The following is a 16,318-nucleotide window of genomic DNA, read 5'->3' on the forward strand; positions in this document are numbered from 1 at the left end:
TTAACATTTAATACAATGAAACCAAAATATATGGTAGTAGTATTTAGGGCATCTTGCTGTGACGTTCTGGGTGTATTTGGGACGAAGGAAAATGTTTTACATGGAAAATATTTTCCATGAAAAATGAGTTGTTTTATAACTTATTTTTCCTTGTTTGGTTGGTGAATGGAAAACTTTTTTTGGAAAATAATTTTTAGTGTTTTATTAGAGAGTAGAAAATATTTTTTATGCTACTGCTTTCACCTCCTTCCCCAAGTCCCCATGTTTCTTGTGCTCCCCCCGCCCTAACCCCTAGAATATCCAACGTTTTCAGAATTTCAAGAATTTAATTATTCTTCTAAAAATTCAGACAAACCCAAAGGAACTAATGTGCTGCATTATTATTTTATGCAAAAATAACATTTAAATTTGTGTTCCATAACTAAAAAGAAAATACTATTTTTTTGATTTAAAAAAAAGTACTCTTTCTACAACATGAAAATAAAGTACTTATTTTATTGAAATGAAAGAAAATATTTTGTTTACATCATAAAAAGAAAATACTCATTTTGTTGAAATAAAAAAAATATTTTTCTATATTATGAAAAAAAAAAACTTTTTTGTTGAAATGAAAAAAGTACTTTTTCTACATCATGAGATTTTTTTTTGTTGCAATGAATTTTTTTTTTACTATATTATTTTGTTAAAATCAAAGAAAATGCTTTTTTACATCATAAAAAGAAAGTTTTTTTTTGTTAAACTAAAATAAAATTCTTTTTTTTATATTATAAAAAGAAGAAAGTAACATTAATAATATTTCTATTTAGATGAGAGGTTGGTGTGTATGGATTTGGGGGGAGGGGGGGGGAGGGGTAAGGGTTCAGGGGCGAGGATGAGAGTGGGTTGGTGGGGGAATGGAAAATATAGTGGGAAAGATTAAAAAGAAGTTTTGGAAAATGTTACTCCCTCCGGTTCACAATATGTGATCAATTTGTTTTTTCATTTTGGTTCAAAATAAGTGTTCAATTATGTAATCAAGAAAGAATTCAATTTGTTTTTATAAAATAACACATATGTACATATTCCTAAAAAGTTTTCTTACTCCTCATATTAAATGTTTAATCAGGGATAGTTTAGTCACAGTATGTATTTTTGTATAGAATTTAGTACTTATTTTTTTAATGAGCGTGCTAAAAGCAAATCACGGATTACCTCTCATGTTTCCGCTTCGTACCAAACACAGCCTCTATTTGGTTCCATTACTAAGCTTGCACTTGTTCCATCGCTTCAATCATTTGTCAGCCTCTAACCACAGGCGCCCTTTTCCTCTTCTCAAGCACTGTACCTACTACTTACTGTTTGACGTCTCCTTTTTTGGGATCCATTAATCATGCCTCCCAGAGCCAAACGCCCAAAGGTAAAACGAACAGATTATTAAGCTATTTGAAGATAATTTTAATGAACATTTGTTTTTATTTGAACATGTGTTTGTTTGCTATAAATGCAGTTGGGATTCCGACGAATGGATGCAGCACTAGATGCAATGGATCGCTTAGGGTTTTCTCGTCACATCGTCCAAAAATCCATTAAAGACCTCCTCAAGGTTTCTTTTTTTCTCCTAACGCATTTCTCCATTTTTTTTAATTGAATTTTTCAACTTGTTTTTTGTAGGTTTATGGAGATGAAGGGTGGATATTTATTGAGGAGGCTGCATACAAGCTTCTGATTGAGACTATACTTGACACGCAAGGAGAATCTGAGTCTAATCACGATCATGAGCCCCAAAATCAGTTAGCGGAAATTGGCAGTGGCAATACATGTCCTAATTTTCAGGAAAAAAGTGAGAATCTTGCAGAACCTTGTGATGAAGAAGTGTGCGAAGAGCATGATCAAGTAGATGGCACTCCTGTGAAACTTGAAGAACATGAAAAACATATAATTGGAAACGTTCTGCTATTTGAGGTAATCCCACTTAGATTCATTGGTCGATATGCATGACGAATAATGATAAAAGTTTTATATGCAAAGTCAATCAATGTAGTATACTCTAAATTAAGGGGTATGTTGCAGGACAGGGCTGATGTAAAATTCAACTTATGGGTTCATCTGAACCCGGTAATGTTGGCTCCGTTTCTATGTATGTTTTACCAAATTCATTAAATAAGTACAAATAATTAATTTCAAACCTAATAAATCAAAAGAATTGTCATAGAATACCTAGCTCGAACTCATAAAGTGCAGATCTTGGATCCGCCTCTGTTGCAGGAGGCAGATACTATGTTGAAATTGACTCATTGTTGCCTTCTTCTTGAAGTGGTTTTGTTAATATGAGATTGGATGAGAACAGGGGAAACTGTATAATGCTCCTAACGAAAATTAACAACTACGGGAGTAAATTCAGAAAGAGAGCAAAACAATCTTGGTGATTCTTGAACTTAGAGAACTACTATAGGGCCATTATGGTAATCCATTTTGGTACTATTATTATACCTTTCGAGTGTAATCTTGGAAGAACATTATCCAACTATGCAGATAGGTCCACCTTTTGAAGTAATTGTAGACATGAACCATACTGCTCATGGTTGAACCGAAGAATCTCACAATTTAAGACCAAGGATTAGGAACAATAGAAAGGAGTAAAGTAAAATGAACTGTTTGTGGTACTAAGTCATGAGCTTGCAAGAGAAGTCATCTTTCGCGGCTTCTTTACCAAACCTTCTAGGATCAATTTGGAGAACCAAAATATTCAGAGAAGGAATAGCATCAAATGGCAAGAAATTGTAAGGAACAACATAGAAGGCCCTTAAACAGCATCTACCATATCTTAGCTTCATCTGTATATTAGTAAGCAAAACCAGAAAATGAGTACAATACGCAAAGTTTTATAGCATCACTACTATTCTTCCTCAAGTACAGCTTGTTTAGCATGTTGCATCAAGGTCTATTTGGAAAGAAAACACAATGTTTGATCTACTGTTTTTTTTCGTTGATCCCCTACCCTGTAACTGCTGTTATAATTCCTTGTCTTGGCCAATTGAAGATTCTTTTTAGTCTATTTTACAGGACATTGCTCCATTACATTCTACTCCGGTGAAAGATGTTTTCCCAAGTAACCAAATTCGCAAACCATGCTATGGATGGATTAGTGATGACAGTGATGAAGATGAGAAGGATCTTGCATCGTTATCCTCTGGCAAAGCACATTAACTAGTGATAATGATCGAGTATTTATCATAAATTATGGAAGCTTCGTATCAGAATCCATTTGATATGATGTTACCAAAGCAGGGTATATCTAAGATTCTGATCAACCTAAATTTGTTTCAACACCATTATGAGGAGTAAGAAATGTGGTATTTGGCGGTCTTCTGGATTATAATCATCATCCTCGTTCATCGGATAATGATATCTCTGCTCGCGGAGAAAGGAAAAAGGTGTACAGTGAGAGTCTCCTTCTTAGATGGTCTATTAAACTAATACTTCTTTGTTTATAGTTCCAATGATGGTAGTTGGAGATAATGCTGAAGGTGGCTTTGAAATGCAAACTTGCATTGTTAAACATGTAAATATAATTTATGGTTGTCTTAGTCGAGTAGGTTGCTATGGGATAATCTTATACCAAAATGCATTATGAAAGTAATTGGGGTTTAAATCCATGCTGTGCTGCAAGTCTACAATTACGTAAGATCTGAACAAGATGTGCCTCCAGGGGCTTGTAAACTTCATTATAACTATTATTATACTTTTTTGGCATGCTCTTCTGGTAATCATTTTCTCCTTTTTGGGAAAAGGTCCAAATTTGACATTGTATTATTTGGAATTGTTAAATTTTGTCCTTCGATTCACTTTTGGTCCATAAGAGACTTAAATAGAGTATATAGCATGGCAGATACTTGGCTAAATCCAAAGCATTAAATAGTAATGCATCTGATTAAAGTTCCTACAGTCCATTTTGGTTGGTCACTTGGTTGATTATGACATCAAATATTTGGGAGAATTTTGCGGCTTATGACTTCACTACTCTATAAAAACATGAGCAAGCTTGTCCATCGAATCTGAAGTCTTTGTTTTGGTATGTTCCAACTGAAATTAGCGAGGTCCCAAGGCCCAAGGGTGCCTATGCTTAGAGTTGAGACACAATTTCTGACGAATGCGTTTCAAATGAAAGAAGGAATTGTAATTGTAATTGATGGTAAGCAGAAATTAAGTATATGTGAACAGATATATGTGGCATTTTCATATATACCCACTTTTGGAGCCACCATTGAAGTTAATAAAAATTGCACAAAATTTTGCAAAGTATACTCCCTCGGATTTAAAGCAGTTCTATTTCTTCAATGCAATTTCAGGAGCTGGATCTGAAATTCTTTATCTTTGAAATGCAACTTTAGAGATTCGAATCTTAAGTAGTTCAATTTGTTCAACATAACTTTAGACATCAAATCTGGAGTTCTATCTTTTCAAATGCAACTTAAACATTTGGAATTTTAAGTAGTTCATTCTCTTCAATGCAACTTCAGATTTCGAATCATATGTTTTGAAACATAAACTTGTTCTTCGAATTTCAACCATCCCATACGCGATTCAAGATTCAAATGACTTTCAATATAATTAAGAACAAACCATAATCATCAAATTGTCAAAACAACAACAAATTTAACAAACTCATTTTGCCACTAAGAAGAAGAAGAAGAAACCCTAAGCACAAAGAAGAAGAAAGCAACAACGGCGAAGAATGAAAATATTCCATGGGTGGCGTAAAACTGGGCTTTACCACAATATATGGGGATCCAAGCACTTGCGACTAGTCCACACAGACCAAAATACGTTTGATGGTGTGTAACTTAAGAAACCAGCAGAAAGTATGCGGTCTTCTTTTGGCTGGGAACCCAATTCCCATGTTTCTTGGGTAGTCAGTACAAGCCCAAGTTGGAAATATATCCAACCTACAATACATGATTAACTCAAACTAAAGCTTCCAAGTTATTGCAAACCTTGAGCATTGACTAACAAAACAGTCTTCTATGCCAATACAAGTTATGTCTATACACTGATATCATTAAAGAGAGAGGATACTAAGGATCATTGGGTCTAATATCCCACCTTGATTTGCGTTTCATTTGCTTATTGGTACCACCACTTGAATTTTGTGACGTAGTTGGTTTCATTGGTGGTAATTGTATGAAGTCGTCAGCATCCTCTTCGTCATCATTTCCAATCCAGCCATAACAAGGAACGCGCTTTCTTGGTGGAACACTAACTGGCTTTGAGGAAGGAAGAGTTTTAGTGCGATGATCAGCACTAATTGGGCTTGAGGGAGAAGTTGGAGGTGGAGCAGAAACATGAGAGTTACTCCGTGATTTCACTTGGCTCACAGAAGTCATTTTGAGACGATTAACTGGGCTTGAGGAAGAAGTTGGAGGAGGAGTAGAAACATGAGGGGTACTCCGTGATTCCACTTGGCTCCCAGAATTTATTTTGAGACGATTAACCGGGCATGAAGAAGAAGTTAGAGGTGGAGTAGAAACACAAGGAGTACTCCGTGATTTCACTTGGCTCCCAAAACTCATTTTGAAACGATTAACAACTGGGCTTGAGGAAGAAGCTGGAGGTGGAGTAGAAACATGAGAGGTACTCTGTGATTGCACTTGGCTCCAAGAACTCATTTTGAGACGATTAACTGGGCATGCGGAAGTAGTTGGAGGTGGAGAAGTAACATGAGAGTTACTCCGGGGATTTTCACCATTATTGCTGAAAACAGCGTTAGCCGATCCTTTCTGTGTTAAGGTTTGATCCTCCCCTATGTCTGTCCACCTATTTCCATCTCTTTCAGCTGAAGGGGGACAAAATACTTCTGCAAAATGGGGTTGTTAGGGAAATTTTAGTAACGGCCTCAAAATCATATGGGCACTACTTTACTGTTTCACAAATAAAAAGCAGTATTCTTACATTCCAAGTCCCCAGCACGGGTGAAACTATGGCAGAGAATGAAACGCAGCAGCTACACTAGAAAAGAATGCAATATTTGTATCTTCCCTAGTCTGTTGGTATACTAAATTTGTCTATCTGATATGGATGCAAGTTACTCATGCATCAGCTGGACCGAATGTTTTTCTACTTTGTTTAACTGATTTCCACTGCATGGCAGCTAAATGGCTACTAGACTTAAAAATTTACACTGATCAAGAAGCAGAATTAGAACATGATAAGTTACTCACCAGTACTGCCAATGTCTTGTTTGTTGCTGCAAAGCTCTTCGTATGTTGGTTCTTCTACTGCATTAACAAGCTCAGTGCATGCCGTTTCTCCTACAGTATTGCCAGCTTCATAGCATGTGGAAACAACAAGAGTGCCCGAGGGAGCAATGGTGCTTTCTGAAGCAGGGTCTTCGGCGCTTTCATCTTGTGAGGAGACACCCTGCTATAATTCAAGGTCTTCAGCTATTCCAGGATATGCATATACAACTCCAGATGCAATTATATCCATTACAATCATATCAATATCGAATAAAAGGTGACAAAATTTCATCATTTCATATTATTGGCACTCAATGCAATACAGAAAACGAGCCATCTAGCTGATTTCCTATTGATACAAGCTTAACCAAAAATTATAACTAAATCTACCCTAAGCAGAGATTCCCAAAAAATACGATCCAAGACAGATAAGCAAATAAAGTTCAGGGCTTTGTAGTTACAGACATCATAATATTTAGGCTAGTAGTTGTAGAAATATGGATGTGATTAAAAGTAAAATACAGATCATGGAGTTTGAATCAAAAGGAGAAAAACATGTAACTTGTTTCTGTCTATTTCGTAGTATTAAATAAATACTAAAAGGCAGAATGTAGAGTAGCAGAGTGTCATACAGGGGAACAATGGAGAATCAATTTCAGGAGAGACTTTACATGAAAGATTGTGATGAGATACACTTTAGTCACTGATACAAACTCATTATTAGTGCAGTCCTGTAGGATATGCAAATTTAATACTGCTAAAAGTAATTTTAAGTTTTCACTTATTTGTGCCACAGAAAATCATTGGCGGACAAATACTCTAGTATCAAGTTCCAAAGAAATTTAAAATGAATGTTCTCAGATGCTCATACTGTATAGTGTATACACACATGATCGATTAGAGCAACCTAAAGGATCCACTTATGTTGATTTTAATGAGATGCTTTACGTAACTTTTAACAGTTTTTAGGAACCATTTACGCCAACAGCAAAGGACACCATTTGATGGACTATTACAGATTTTTGTAAACAACCATTCGTGGGATTTTAGTGGGTTTATTATTGTTGTACAGGTTATTGTAAACACAGCGGATAATACATGAAAGGCAGAAGCAATCAAAAACCAGCAATTAGAAAAAACGGGCAGTAGACTCCTCTTGACATAAAGGCAATTATTCATCAGCAGACTTAGATGACACAAGTAAACAGCCAATAAACAACAAGGATTCTTTTCCACCTTTGGTAAGAAACACTTTAATGCATTTGAGCAGGTAACTATGCTGGTATGGATCCAGGTAAAACTGAATAGACAGATTTAACCCCTTTCATGATCAAACAGTATGAATGCTTCTTAATCCACGTAAAACTCAAAATTTTGGGCTACCTTAGACATAAGGATGTTAGTTAGTGCCAATTTTATAAAACAGAGCTTGAGCTATAAAATTCACTAGCCATCCTGCATTTACAAATACGTATACGCAAGTAATTCTTAACAATTCAACATCCAATAATTTTGTGCATTTCATTCACTAAGATTTTGTCTTTCTTTGTATTTCCCAAAGTTGATATCTTTTCTGGTAATAGAACAACTTGAAGCCTAATGTTCCACTGTAAATCATCTAAACCTGATCAATATATATGTGGCTCATGATTAGAGATAGTTAAGAATAGAGGGGGAACTCAAGCCCCTTCCCTTATCCAAGCCAACCCCAAGAAAAAGAAATTCAAATATACAAGAAACACACTCTACACCCAAAAAAACAAATAGGAGAAAAAAAATGCAAGTATGTTCTGCATGACTGAAAATACTTATTTTCTAGCGTATGATTAACCTGCAGAAGGGAAATCGTTTTCTCCGAGAAAAGTAATTTCACTAGAATGAGAAAATGAAACATCTAAGTACAAAAGCAGGGCGGAGCTTTAGTCCAAAGTCTAAACCTTGTATTTGTCTTATGTAATTCATTGAACATGTATTAATTATTAATTTAGAACCCAATAACATAAAAGAATTAGAATTTCGAACCAATAACCTTCTGTTGAAGTTTGGCAAAATGTCAAAGTCCCACATTGGTTGGGAGTTAAGTTTGGGGGGATTTTTCCCCTATAAAAGAAGGCCTAATGTTTAGGATTGAAACACACCTCTCATTTGCCTTCTCATCTGTTTAAGGCATTTGTATCTTCTCTCTTTAGTATTATTTCACTTGTATTTTTGGAGTGAAATAAAATATTGGTTGTGTCCGAGGAGTAGGCAAAATTAGCCGAACCTCGTAAATTCTGGTGTTCCCTTTATTGTTGCTTTATTGTCTTATTTATTATTTGGTGGCTGTCATAATTTTGGTATAGTAGTTGTGACTTATTCACACTATATACATTTGGCTTCCGCAACAATTGGTATCAGAGCCAAGGTACTGTCTAAGTATGCTCTGTGGTTGCAGCATAGTCTGATCTTCCACATCAGAAAAGATTTATCTTGGTAACTGAGTCAAGGTTCTGTCTGAGTATGCTCTGTAGTTGCAGCTTAGTCTGATCTTCTACATCAGAAAGGAAATAATCTTGATTTGTGTCGTCAGCTATTAAATAATATTTGTGTCAAATATGGGGGACAATAAACAAGAAGAATCTACATCAAGTGTCAACAATACGTCATCATTGGCATCTTCGCTTATGACAAGAATTGTGTCAAATGCGAAATTTGCGGTAGAAATTTTTGACGGGTCCGGACATTTTGGGATGTGGCAAGGCGAGGTTCTAGATGTCCTTTTTCAACAAGGGCTAGATCTGGCCATTGAAGAAAAGAAACCAGATGTTATTGGAGAAGAAGATTGGAGAATTATCAACCGTGTTGCTTGCGGTACCATTCGATCCTACCTTGCTAGAGAGCAGAAATATCCATACACAAAGAAAACTTCTGCAAGTAAATTATGGAAAGCACTGGAGGATAAATTTTTGAAGAAAAACAGTCAAAATAAATTGTACATGAAGAAGAGACTGTTTCACTTCACCTATGTTCCTGGTACCACGATGAATGAACATATCACCAGTTTCAATAAGTTGGTCACAGATTTGCAAAATATGGATACAACTTATGATGATGGTGACTTGGCCTTAATGTTGTTGGCGTCACTTCCTGATGAGTACGAGCACCTTGAAACTACTCTACTCCATGGAAATGACGAAATTTCTCTCAGAGAAGTTTGTTCAGCTTTGTACAGCTATGAACAAAGAAAGCGAGAAAAACAGAAGGGCGGAGAAGGAGAAGCACTGTTTGTGAGGGGTCGTCCTCAAAATCAAACGAGGACAAAGAAGGGAAGATCCAAGTCAAGATCCAGACCCAGCAAAGATGAATGTGCCTTTTGTCGAGAAAAAGGGCACTGGAAGAAAGACTGTCCGAAGTTGAAGAATAAGGCCAAACATAACAATGGAAAGGCTATTATGGATTCAAATGTAGCTGATTGTGATGATTCAGACTTCTCATTAGTTACAACAGAGTCATCAACATCATCAGACATATGGTTGATGGACTCGGCTTGTAGCTATCATATGTGTCCCAACAGGGACTGGTTCGTGGAATTTCAAGAAGGAGAATATGGAGTCATCCACACAGCGGATAACAGCCCTCTTACCTCATATGGCATTGGTTCAATACGATTAAGGAACCATGATGGAATGATCAGAACATTGATAGATGTTCGATATGTACCGGATTTGAAGAAGAATCTCATCTCTGTGGGAGCCCTAGAATCAAAAGGGTTCAAAATCATTGCAGAAAATGGAGTGATGAGAGTATGCTCCGGTGCACTAGTGGTAATGAAGGCTAATCGGAAGAATAATAATATGTACCGCTATCGTGGCAGTACAGTTATTGGGACAGCGACAGTAACATCCAGTGACGACAAAGAGGCAGAAGCAACCAAGCTATGGCACATGCGCTTGGGACATGCTGGAGGAAAATCCTTGAAAACTCTATCAGATCAAGGATTGTTAAAAGGAGTAAAGGCTTGCAACTTGGAGTTTTGTGAGCATTGTGTTAAAGGGAAACAGACAAGGGTTAAATTTGGTACATCGATCCATAATACTAAAGGCATTTTGGATTATGTACACTCTGATGTTTGGGGTCCTTCCAAAACACCTTCATTGGGTGGGAAGCACTATTTTGTAACCTTTGTTGATGATTTTTCCCGAAGAGTATGGGTGTATACAATGAAGAGCAAAGATGAAGTGTTGGGAATTTTTCTCAAATGGAAGACGATGGTGGAGAATCAGACAGGCAGGAGAATCAAGTGTATTCGCACAGACAATGGAGGTGAATACAAAAATGATCATTTCAATAAGGTCTGTGAAAATGATGGCATCGTCCGACACTTCACTGTTAGACATACACCACAACAGAATGGAGTGGCAGAACGTATGAACCGGACCTTGCTGGAGAAGGTACGGTGTATGTTGTCCAATGCTGGCTTGGGCAAAGAATTTTGGGCTGAGGCAATTACATATGCATGCCACCTCATTAATCGTCTACCATCTGCTGCTATTGATGGCAAAACACCATTTGAAAAATGGTACGGAAAACCTGCTGTAGATTATAACTCTTTGCACGTGTTTGACTCAACTGCATATTATCATGTGACGGAGTCAAAATTGGATCCAAGGGCAAAGAAGGCTATTTTTATGGGAATTACTTCTGGAGTCAAAGGATATCGCTTATGGTGTCCTATGACAAAGAAAGTAATATTCAGCAGAGATGTTACCTTTGATGAATTTGCTATGGTAAATAAGGTAACAGAAGATACCAAACAAAATGAAGGTGCTTCTAAGCAGGTGGAGTTTGAGGGAAAATTTATTTTTCCTACACAAGAAGCAGAGGAGGAAACAAATGAAGATTACCCTCTGGAAGGAGAGCCAGTAGAGGAGATTCCAACTCAGGAATCTCAACAACAACTTGAATCAATAGCAACCAGCAGGCCAAAAAGAACAATAACGAAACCTGTTCGTCTCATAGAGACGGTTGCTTGTGCAACCTCAATTGTAGTTGATGATGTTCCTACTACTTATAAAGACGCTGTCCAAAGTTCAGAAGAAGATAAGTGGAGGATTGCCATGAATGATGAAATACAGTCCCTTCATCAGAATCATACATGGAGATTGGCCAATCTCCCGAAGGGAAAGAAAGCAATTGGGTGCAAATGGGTATTTGCAAAGAAAGAAGGATTTCCTAACCAATTAGATGTTCGCTACAAAGCAAGATTGGTGGCCAAAGGATATGCTCAAAAGGAGGGAATTGATTACAATGAAGTGTTTTCTCCAGTTGTAAAACATTCCTCCATTAGAATTATGTTGGCTTTGGTAGCACAATTGGATTTGGAACTAGTTCAGATGGATGTAAAAACTGCGTTTTTACATGGAAACTTGGAGGAGGAAATCTACATGACTCAGCCAGAAGGATTCAAAGTTGCTGGAAAAGAAAATATGGTGTGCAAACTTGAAAAATCGTTGTACGGATTGAAACAATCTTCTAGACAATGGTACAAGCGATTTGACGAGTTTATGTTGCGGCAAGGGTACAAGAGAAGCAAATACGATCATTGTGTGTATTTGCACAAGCTTAAAGATGGTTCCTTTGTATATCTTCTCCTATATGTTGATGATATGTTGATAGCTTCCAAGAATTTGGAAGAAATTGATAAGTTGAAGATTCAACTGAAGAAGGAGTTCGAGATGAAGGATTTGGGTGAGGCAAAGAAAATTCTTGGCATGGAGATAATTAGAGATAGACGTTCAAAGAAACTCTGTTTATCTCAAAAGGAATATTTGAAGAGAGTACTTCAACGTTTTGGCATAGATGACAAGACTAAGCCAGTTAGTACTCCACTTGCTTCCCATTTTAAGCTAAGTACTACTATGTCGCCAATGGATGAAGCTGAACGAGAGTATATGTCAAAGGTACCATACGCAAATGCTGTTGGTAGCTTGATGTATGCAATGGTTTGCACAAGGCCTGACATTTCACAAGCTGTTGGAGTTATTAGCAGATATATGCACAATCCAGGGAAGGAGCATTGGCAAGCTGTGAAGTGGATTCTACGGTATATTCATAATACTGTAGATGTCGGGTTAGTTTTTGAGCAGGAAGACAATCAGTCTGTAGTTGGATATTGTGACTCAGATTTTGCGGGTGATATGGACAAACGAAGATCAACTACTGGTTATGTGTTTACTTTTGCAAAGGCACCAGTTAGTTGGAAGTCTACTTTGCAGTCAACAGTTGCTTTGTCTACAACAGAGGCAGAGTACATGGCTATTACAGATGCTGTGAAAGAGGCAATTTGGCTTCAAGGATTGCTAAAGGAGCTTGGTGTTGAACAAAAAGGTATCACAATTTTTTGTGATAGTCAAAGTGCTATTCAATTAGCGAAGAACCAAGTTTATCATGCAAGGACGAAGCACATTGATGTTCGGTATCATTTCGTACGAGAAGTCATAGAAAAAGGTGGAGTCACGGTGAAGAAAATTCATACTACAGAGAATCCTGCTGATATGCTGACAAAGGTGGTGACTGCGGTCAAGTTTCAACATTGTTTGGATTTGATCAACATTGTTGAACACTGAAGATTGAAGATGAAGACACAACCAAAATTTGTTATTGAGAGAGAATTGAAAATGTGGAATTTTGCCAAGGTGGAGATTTGTTGAAGTTTGGCAAAATGCCAAAGTCCCACATTGGTTGGGAGTTAAGTTTGGGGGGATTTTTCCCCTATAAAAGAAGGCCTAATGTTTAGGATTGAAACACACCTCTCATTTGCCTTCTCATCTGTTTAAGGCATTTGTATCTTCTCTCTTTAGTATTATTTCACTTGTATTTTTGGAGTGAAATAAAATATTGGTTGTGTCCGAGGAGTAGGCAAAATTAGCCGAACCTCGTAAATTCTGGTGTTCCCTTTATTGTTGCTTTATTGTCTTATTTATTATTTGGTGGCTGTCATAATTTTGATATAGTAGTTGTGACTTATTCACACTATATACATTTGGCTTCCGCAACACCTTTAACTTCCGGCTCTAATCAGCATTCATGCCCAGAAATCTCACTTGGGGATAATGTATTCCTACCAAAGACGGCTCTATTCTAAGGCTCGATTCATCACAAACTTTTGGTGGTAATATCCCAACTCTTGCTTTATACTATCACTTGTTTCAATATAGTATTATTTTAATCTACCACTTAACATTGTGGTCAATAGTTAAAAATCTCACCAAAACACTATTCTCAGACCCAATGCAAGGTCTACTCTTTGTACAATTACCGTATGCCACTTTAAAACCTCAATAAAATATATGATTCCCTACGATAAGCATTTCCCAAGAAAAATACTCTTCATAAAAAAATAAAAAAAAAAGAAAATCATTTTCCTCCATAACTGAGAATGGAATATTACCTTTTGTGTTTGGGTTTGCCGCTCTTCACCATGGTCGACTTCTTGGTCGCGAAGAAAAGCATCAATGAGCTCCTTGTAGCCGCAATCCTCTATGAACGCCCACCCTTCCCACCCTTCATCTCCTTCGTATTCCTAAGCCAAAAAATATTTTAGCTAACCCACTTTATTAATAATCCCCAAATGGGCAGAGAATATGAAACGATTTTCATGTTTCAAAGCACCGTTTCCTTTTTCTCAAAAACTAAAACAATAGTAGGCTAACCTTGAGGAGCTTATTCACAGTTTTCCTAACGAGCGATTCATCAAACCCGAAAGGCGTCATAGCATCAACTGCTGCGTCCATTCTACTTAGTCTCTGCCCAATGAAAACCCAAAATAATAATAATGAAAAAACAACAGTAGAAGGAAAACAAACAAGAAAGAAGATACTCCGTACAACTACAAAGGGAAAAAAAAGGGTGTAAAAATCGAACCTTTCTAGGTCTGCCTCTGGGTGCCATTGTTGTTGAGCTTGGAAGGAGTGAAAAAGAGAGCAGAAGAAGAGAAAAAAGGAAAATGCAATAAACAGAAGTTGTTTCTTGTTTCAAACTGAAAATGGCAAAAAGAGAGTGAGGGTTTTGGAAGGAGAGAGCAGAGCAACAGAGAGCGGGAGAGAGTAAACTCCGTATATGGCAAGAACACACATATATGCATGTGTATTGGTCAACTTTTTATACAGAAGAAGATGGGTATGCCGTTCAAATATTGTACGTGGCTTTCTCATATTGGGTAACTTTTTGACTGATAGGCTTAGCTCTTTGCCCCATGACTTTCCTAATTTGTGCCCAACATATACTAATAGTACTAGTACACGGCCTTCTTTTTTGCACTGCCACATCCAAATTTTTAATTTTCAATAATTAAGGTTTGGAATTCGATACTTAAATATATTAATTTTTAATACTAAGAAAAATAGTTCAAATTTATTTCTTCATTAATAGAAATTGTTCAATTCTGTCATCATTATTGGTCTATTTATGATTTTGCTGTTACCAAATTGTCTTGTATTTGTCCTTGTCATTATCGGAGCTCCTATGTAAAATGAGTGGATTTCATGAGTCCTAATATTTGCAAAATCATGTCCAAAATGTAGTTACTTTAGATAATGGTTTAAATTATTTGTTGGAGCTTTGTAAAGAGAATGGTAAAAAGTGGCTTCTTTTTTTTTTTGCAAAAATATTTCATCAAAAATTTAAGTTGATTAATTAATCTCAAATAGAAGAGCGACAGATCTTAAACACTTGCATTTTAATAATGTTAAGATTCAGATCAACTAGTGCATAGTTAGATTGATCTGATATTTATAATCAAAATATTTTATAGACTAACAACAAAAGGCACAATAAGTATTCAACACTAAGCATGAATACTACAAAGATGGTAGAGAATCACTAGCGTAGCCACATAGAGTCATCGGAAAATTAAACTGAATATATATAAAATTATACTGTATATATAAGTCAAAAATTATTTCTTATAGATATATATTAGACCTTGAACATCCTTTTTAAAATTTGTGGCTTCGCCATTGTAGAGGATGATGAAGACTAAATAGGAATTAGAAATGTTTCTCCTAGATGAATAAATGTGAGAATTCACGTTCTTTAATTGTAAATGTTCAACAATTTAATATAAGCATAACCAATGATTTTACAATTCATGATTTTCGCACAAAAAATGATAATTTCAGACCTCCCGCCATGCTTAATTTTCATTGATAATATTAAGGAAAATAGATAAATTCCTTTTATGTTGTATTAATCCCTTGTGTACAGGGATTTGACTATTTCCTTTTCTATTGTAATAATCCTTTGATTATAGGGATTTGATTTCATTTATTCTTGGCAAGTCATATGTCATAATCTATATATATTTGCCAATATCAATCAAAGGAATAGTGAGCCAATTACTATCAATTGTTAATCTCTTTATGGTATTAGAGCCTCCAATGGTTTAAACACCATTTTTTCGATCCTAACCATGGCCCCTCAATCATCTTCTTCCTCCTCTTTCTCTTCTTCCTCTCTAATGCCTTTGCCCCTTCCTTCAGTTCATAATCAAGTAACAATCAAGCTCACGTCCTCCAATTATCTTCTCTAGAAAACACAAATCATTCCATTTCTTTGTGGGCAGCAATTGATTCACCACATTGATGGTTCCAAGTCTGCTCCTCCTAAAGAAATTAACAATACTCTAGATACAGAATACACGGACTGATACATCAATGACCAAATTATGTTAAGTTGGATCTTAAGTTCCCTCTCTGAATTAGTTCTCTCCCAGGTTGTTGGTGTAACCACCGCCTATGCTGCTTGGTCTCGTCTATAGACCACTTATGCTTCAGGTTCTAGAGCACAAGTTCACACTCTAAAAAATGCTCTTTATGCCTTGTCTCGGGATAATGACTCCATTGAAACCTACAAAGATCGTGCCAAGTGACTATTTGATCAACTTGTTGCACTTAATGCTACCATCATTGAGGATGATCTTATTGATAATATCTTGCGTGTCTTGGCCCAGACTACAAATCATTCACACGTAATATTGAATCAAGGTTAACTCCTATTTTTTTTTATGATCTATTTGGCTTACTACTTTCTGAATAAATGCAGCTTAAGAGTTCAAATGCCTCTCT

At 36.4% G+C, this 16,318-nt stretch overlaps 2 protein-coding genes across 4 annotated transcripts; one reads left to right on the forward strand and one right to left on the reverse strand.

Moving 5' to 3' along the window:
* Nucleotides 1–1,242: 1,242 nt before the first annotated feature.
* On the forward strand, nt 1,243–3,746 carry LOC104221186 (uncharacterized). Of its 2 annotated transcripts, none has more exons than XM_009772186.2 (4): nt 1,243–1,396; nt 1,487–1,582; nt 1,651–1,941; nt 3,031–3,746. In XM_009772186.2, the coding sequence occupies exons 1-4, from the start codon at nt 1,370–1,372 to the stop codon at nt 3,184–3,186; spliced, it is 570 nt and encodes a 189-aa protein (XP_009770488.1). In that variant the 5' UTR covers nt 1,243–1,369; the 3' UTR covers nt 3,187–3,746. The 2 variants fall into 2 exon arrangements, with proteins under 2 accessions (XP_009770488.1, XP_009770489.1); XM_009772187.2 differs by having other exon boundaries at nt 3,043–3,746.
* An 869-nt stretch (nt 3,747–4,615) lies between these two features.
* On the reverse strand, nt 4,616–14,341 carry LOC104221187 (probable GPI-anchored adhesin-like protein PGA55). 2 transcript variants are annotated; one of them, XM_009772189.2, is made up of 5 exons: nt 14,118–14,341; nt 13,907–13,999; nt 13,645–13,776; nt 6,198–6,399; nt 4,616–5,833 (listed from the first exon to the last, which is right to left on the reverse strand). In XM_009772189.2, the coding sequence occupies exons 1-5, from the start codon at nt 14,142–14,144 to the stop codon at nt 5,055–5,057; spliced, it is 1,233 nt and encodes a 410-aa protein (XP_009770491.1). In that variant the 5' UTR covers nt 14,145–14,341; the 3' UTR covers nt 4,616–5,054. The 2 variants fall into 2 exon arrangements, with proteins under 2 accessions (XP_009770491.1, XP_009770492.1); XM_009772190.2 differs by having other exon boundaries at nt 4,617–5,833; nt 6,198–6,396; nt 14,118–14,337.
* Between the last annotated feature and the right edge of the window lie 1,977 nt (nt 14,342–16,318).

This window comes from Nicotiana sylvestris, chromosome 3 (genome assembly GCF_000393655.2).
Source record: "Nicotiana sylvestris chromosome 3, ASM39365v2, whole genome shotgun sequence".
NCBI classification, from domain to species: Eukaryota; Viridiplantae; Streptophyta; class Magnoliopsida; order Solanales; family Solanaceae; genus Nicotiana; species Nicotiana sylvestris.

What these genes read in the sequence shown, in the direction of transcription:
- LOC104221186 (XM_009772186.2), top strand. Translation starts at nt 1,370, where the DNA reads ATGCCTCCCAGAGCCAAACGCCCAAAG. An exon ending in CCAGAGCCAAACGCCCAAAG is followed by an intron (nt 1,397 to 1,486) that starts GTAAAACGAACA and finishes CTATAAATGCAG; the next exon opens with TTGGGATTCCGACGAATGGA. An exon ending in CCATTAAAGACCTCCTCAAG is followed by an intron (nt 1,583 to 1,650) that starts GTTTCTTTTTTT and finishes TGTTTTTTGTAG; the next exon opens with GTTTATGGAGATGAAGGGTG.
- LOC104221187 (XM_009772189.2), bottom strand. Translation starts at nt 14,144, where the DNA reads ATGGCACCCAGAGGCAGACCTAGAAAG. An exon ending in CTGTGAATAAGCTCCTCAAG is followed by an intron (nt 13,777 to 13,906) that starts GTTAGCCTACTA and finishes TTTTTGGCTTAG; the next exon opens with GAATACGAAGGAGATGAAGG. An exon ending in GGCAAACCCAAACACAAAAG is followed by an intron (nt 6,400 to 13,644) that starts GTAATATTCCAT and finishes CTTGAATTATAG; the next exon opens with CAGGGTGTCTCCTCACAAGA.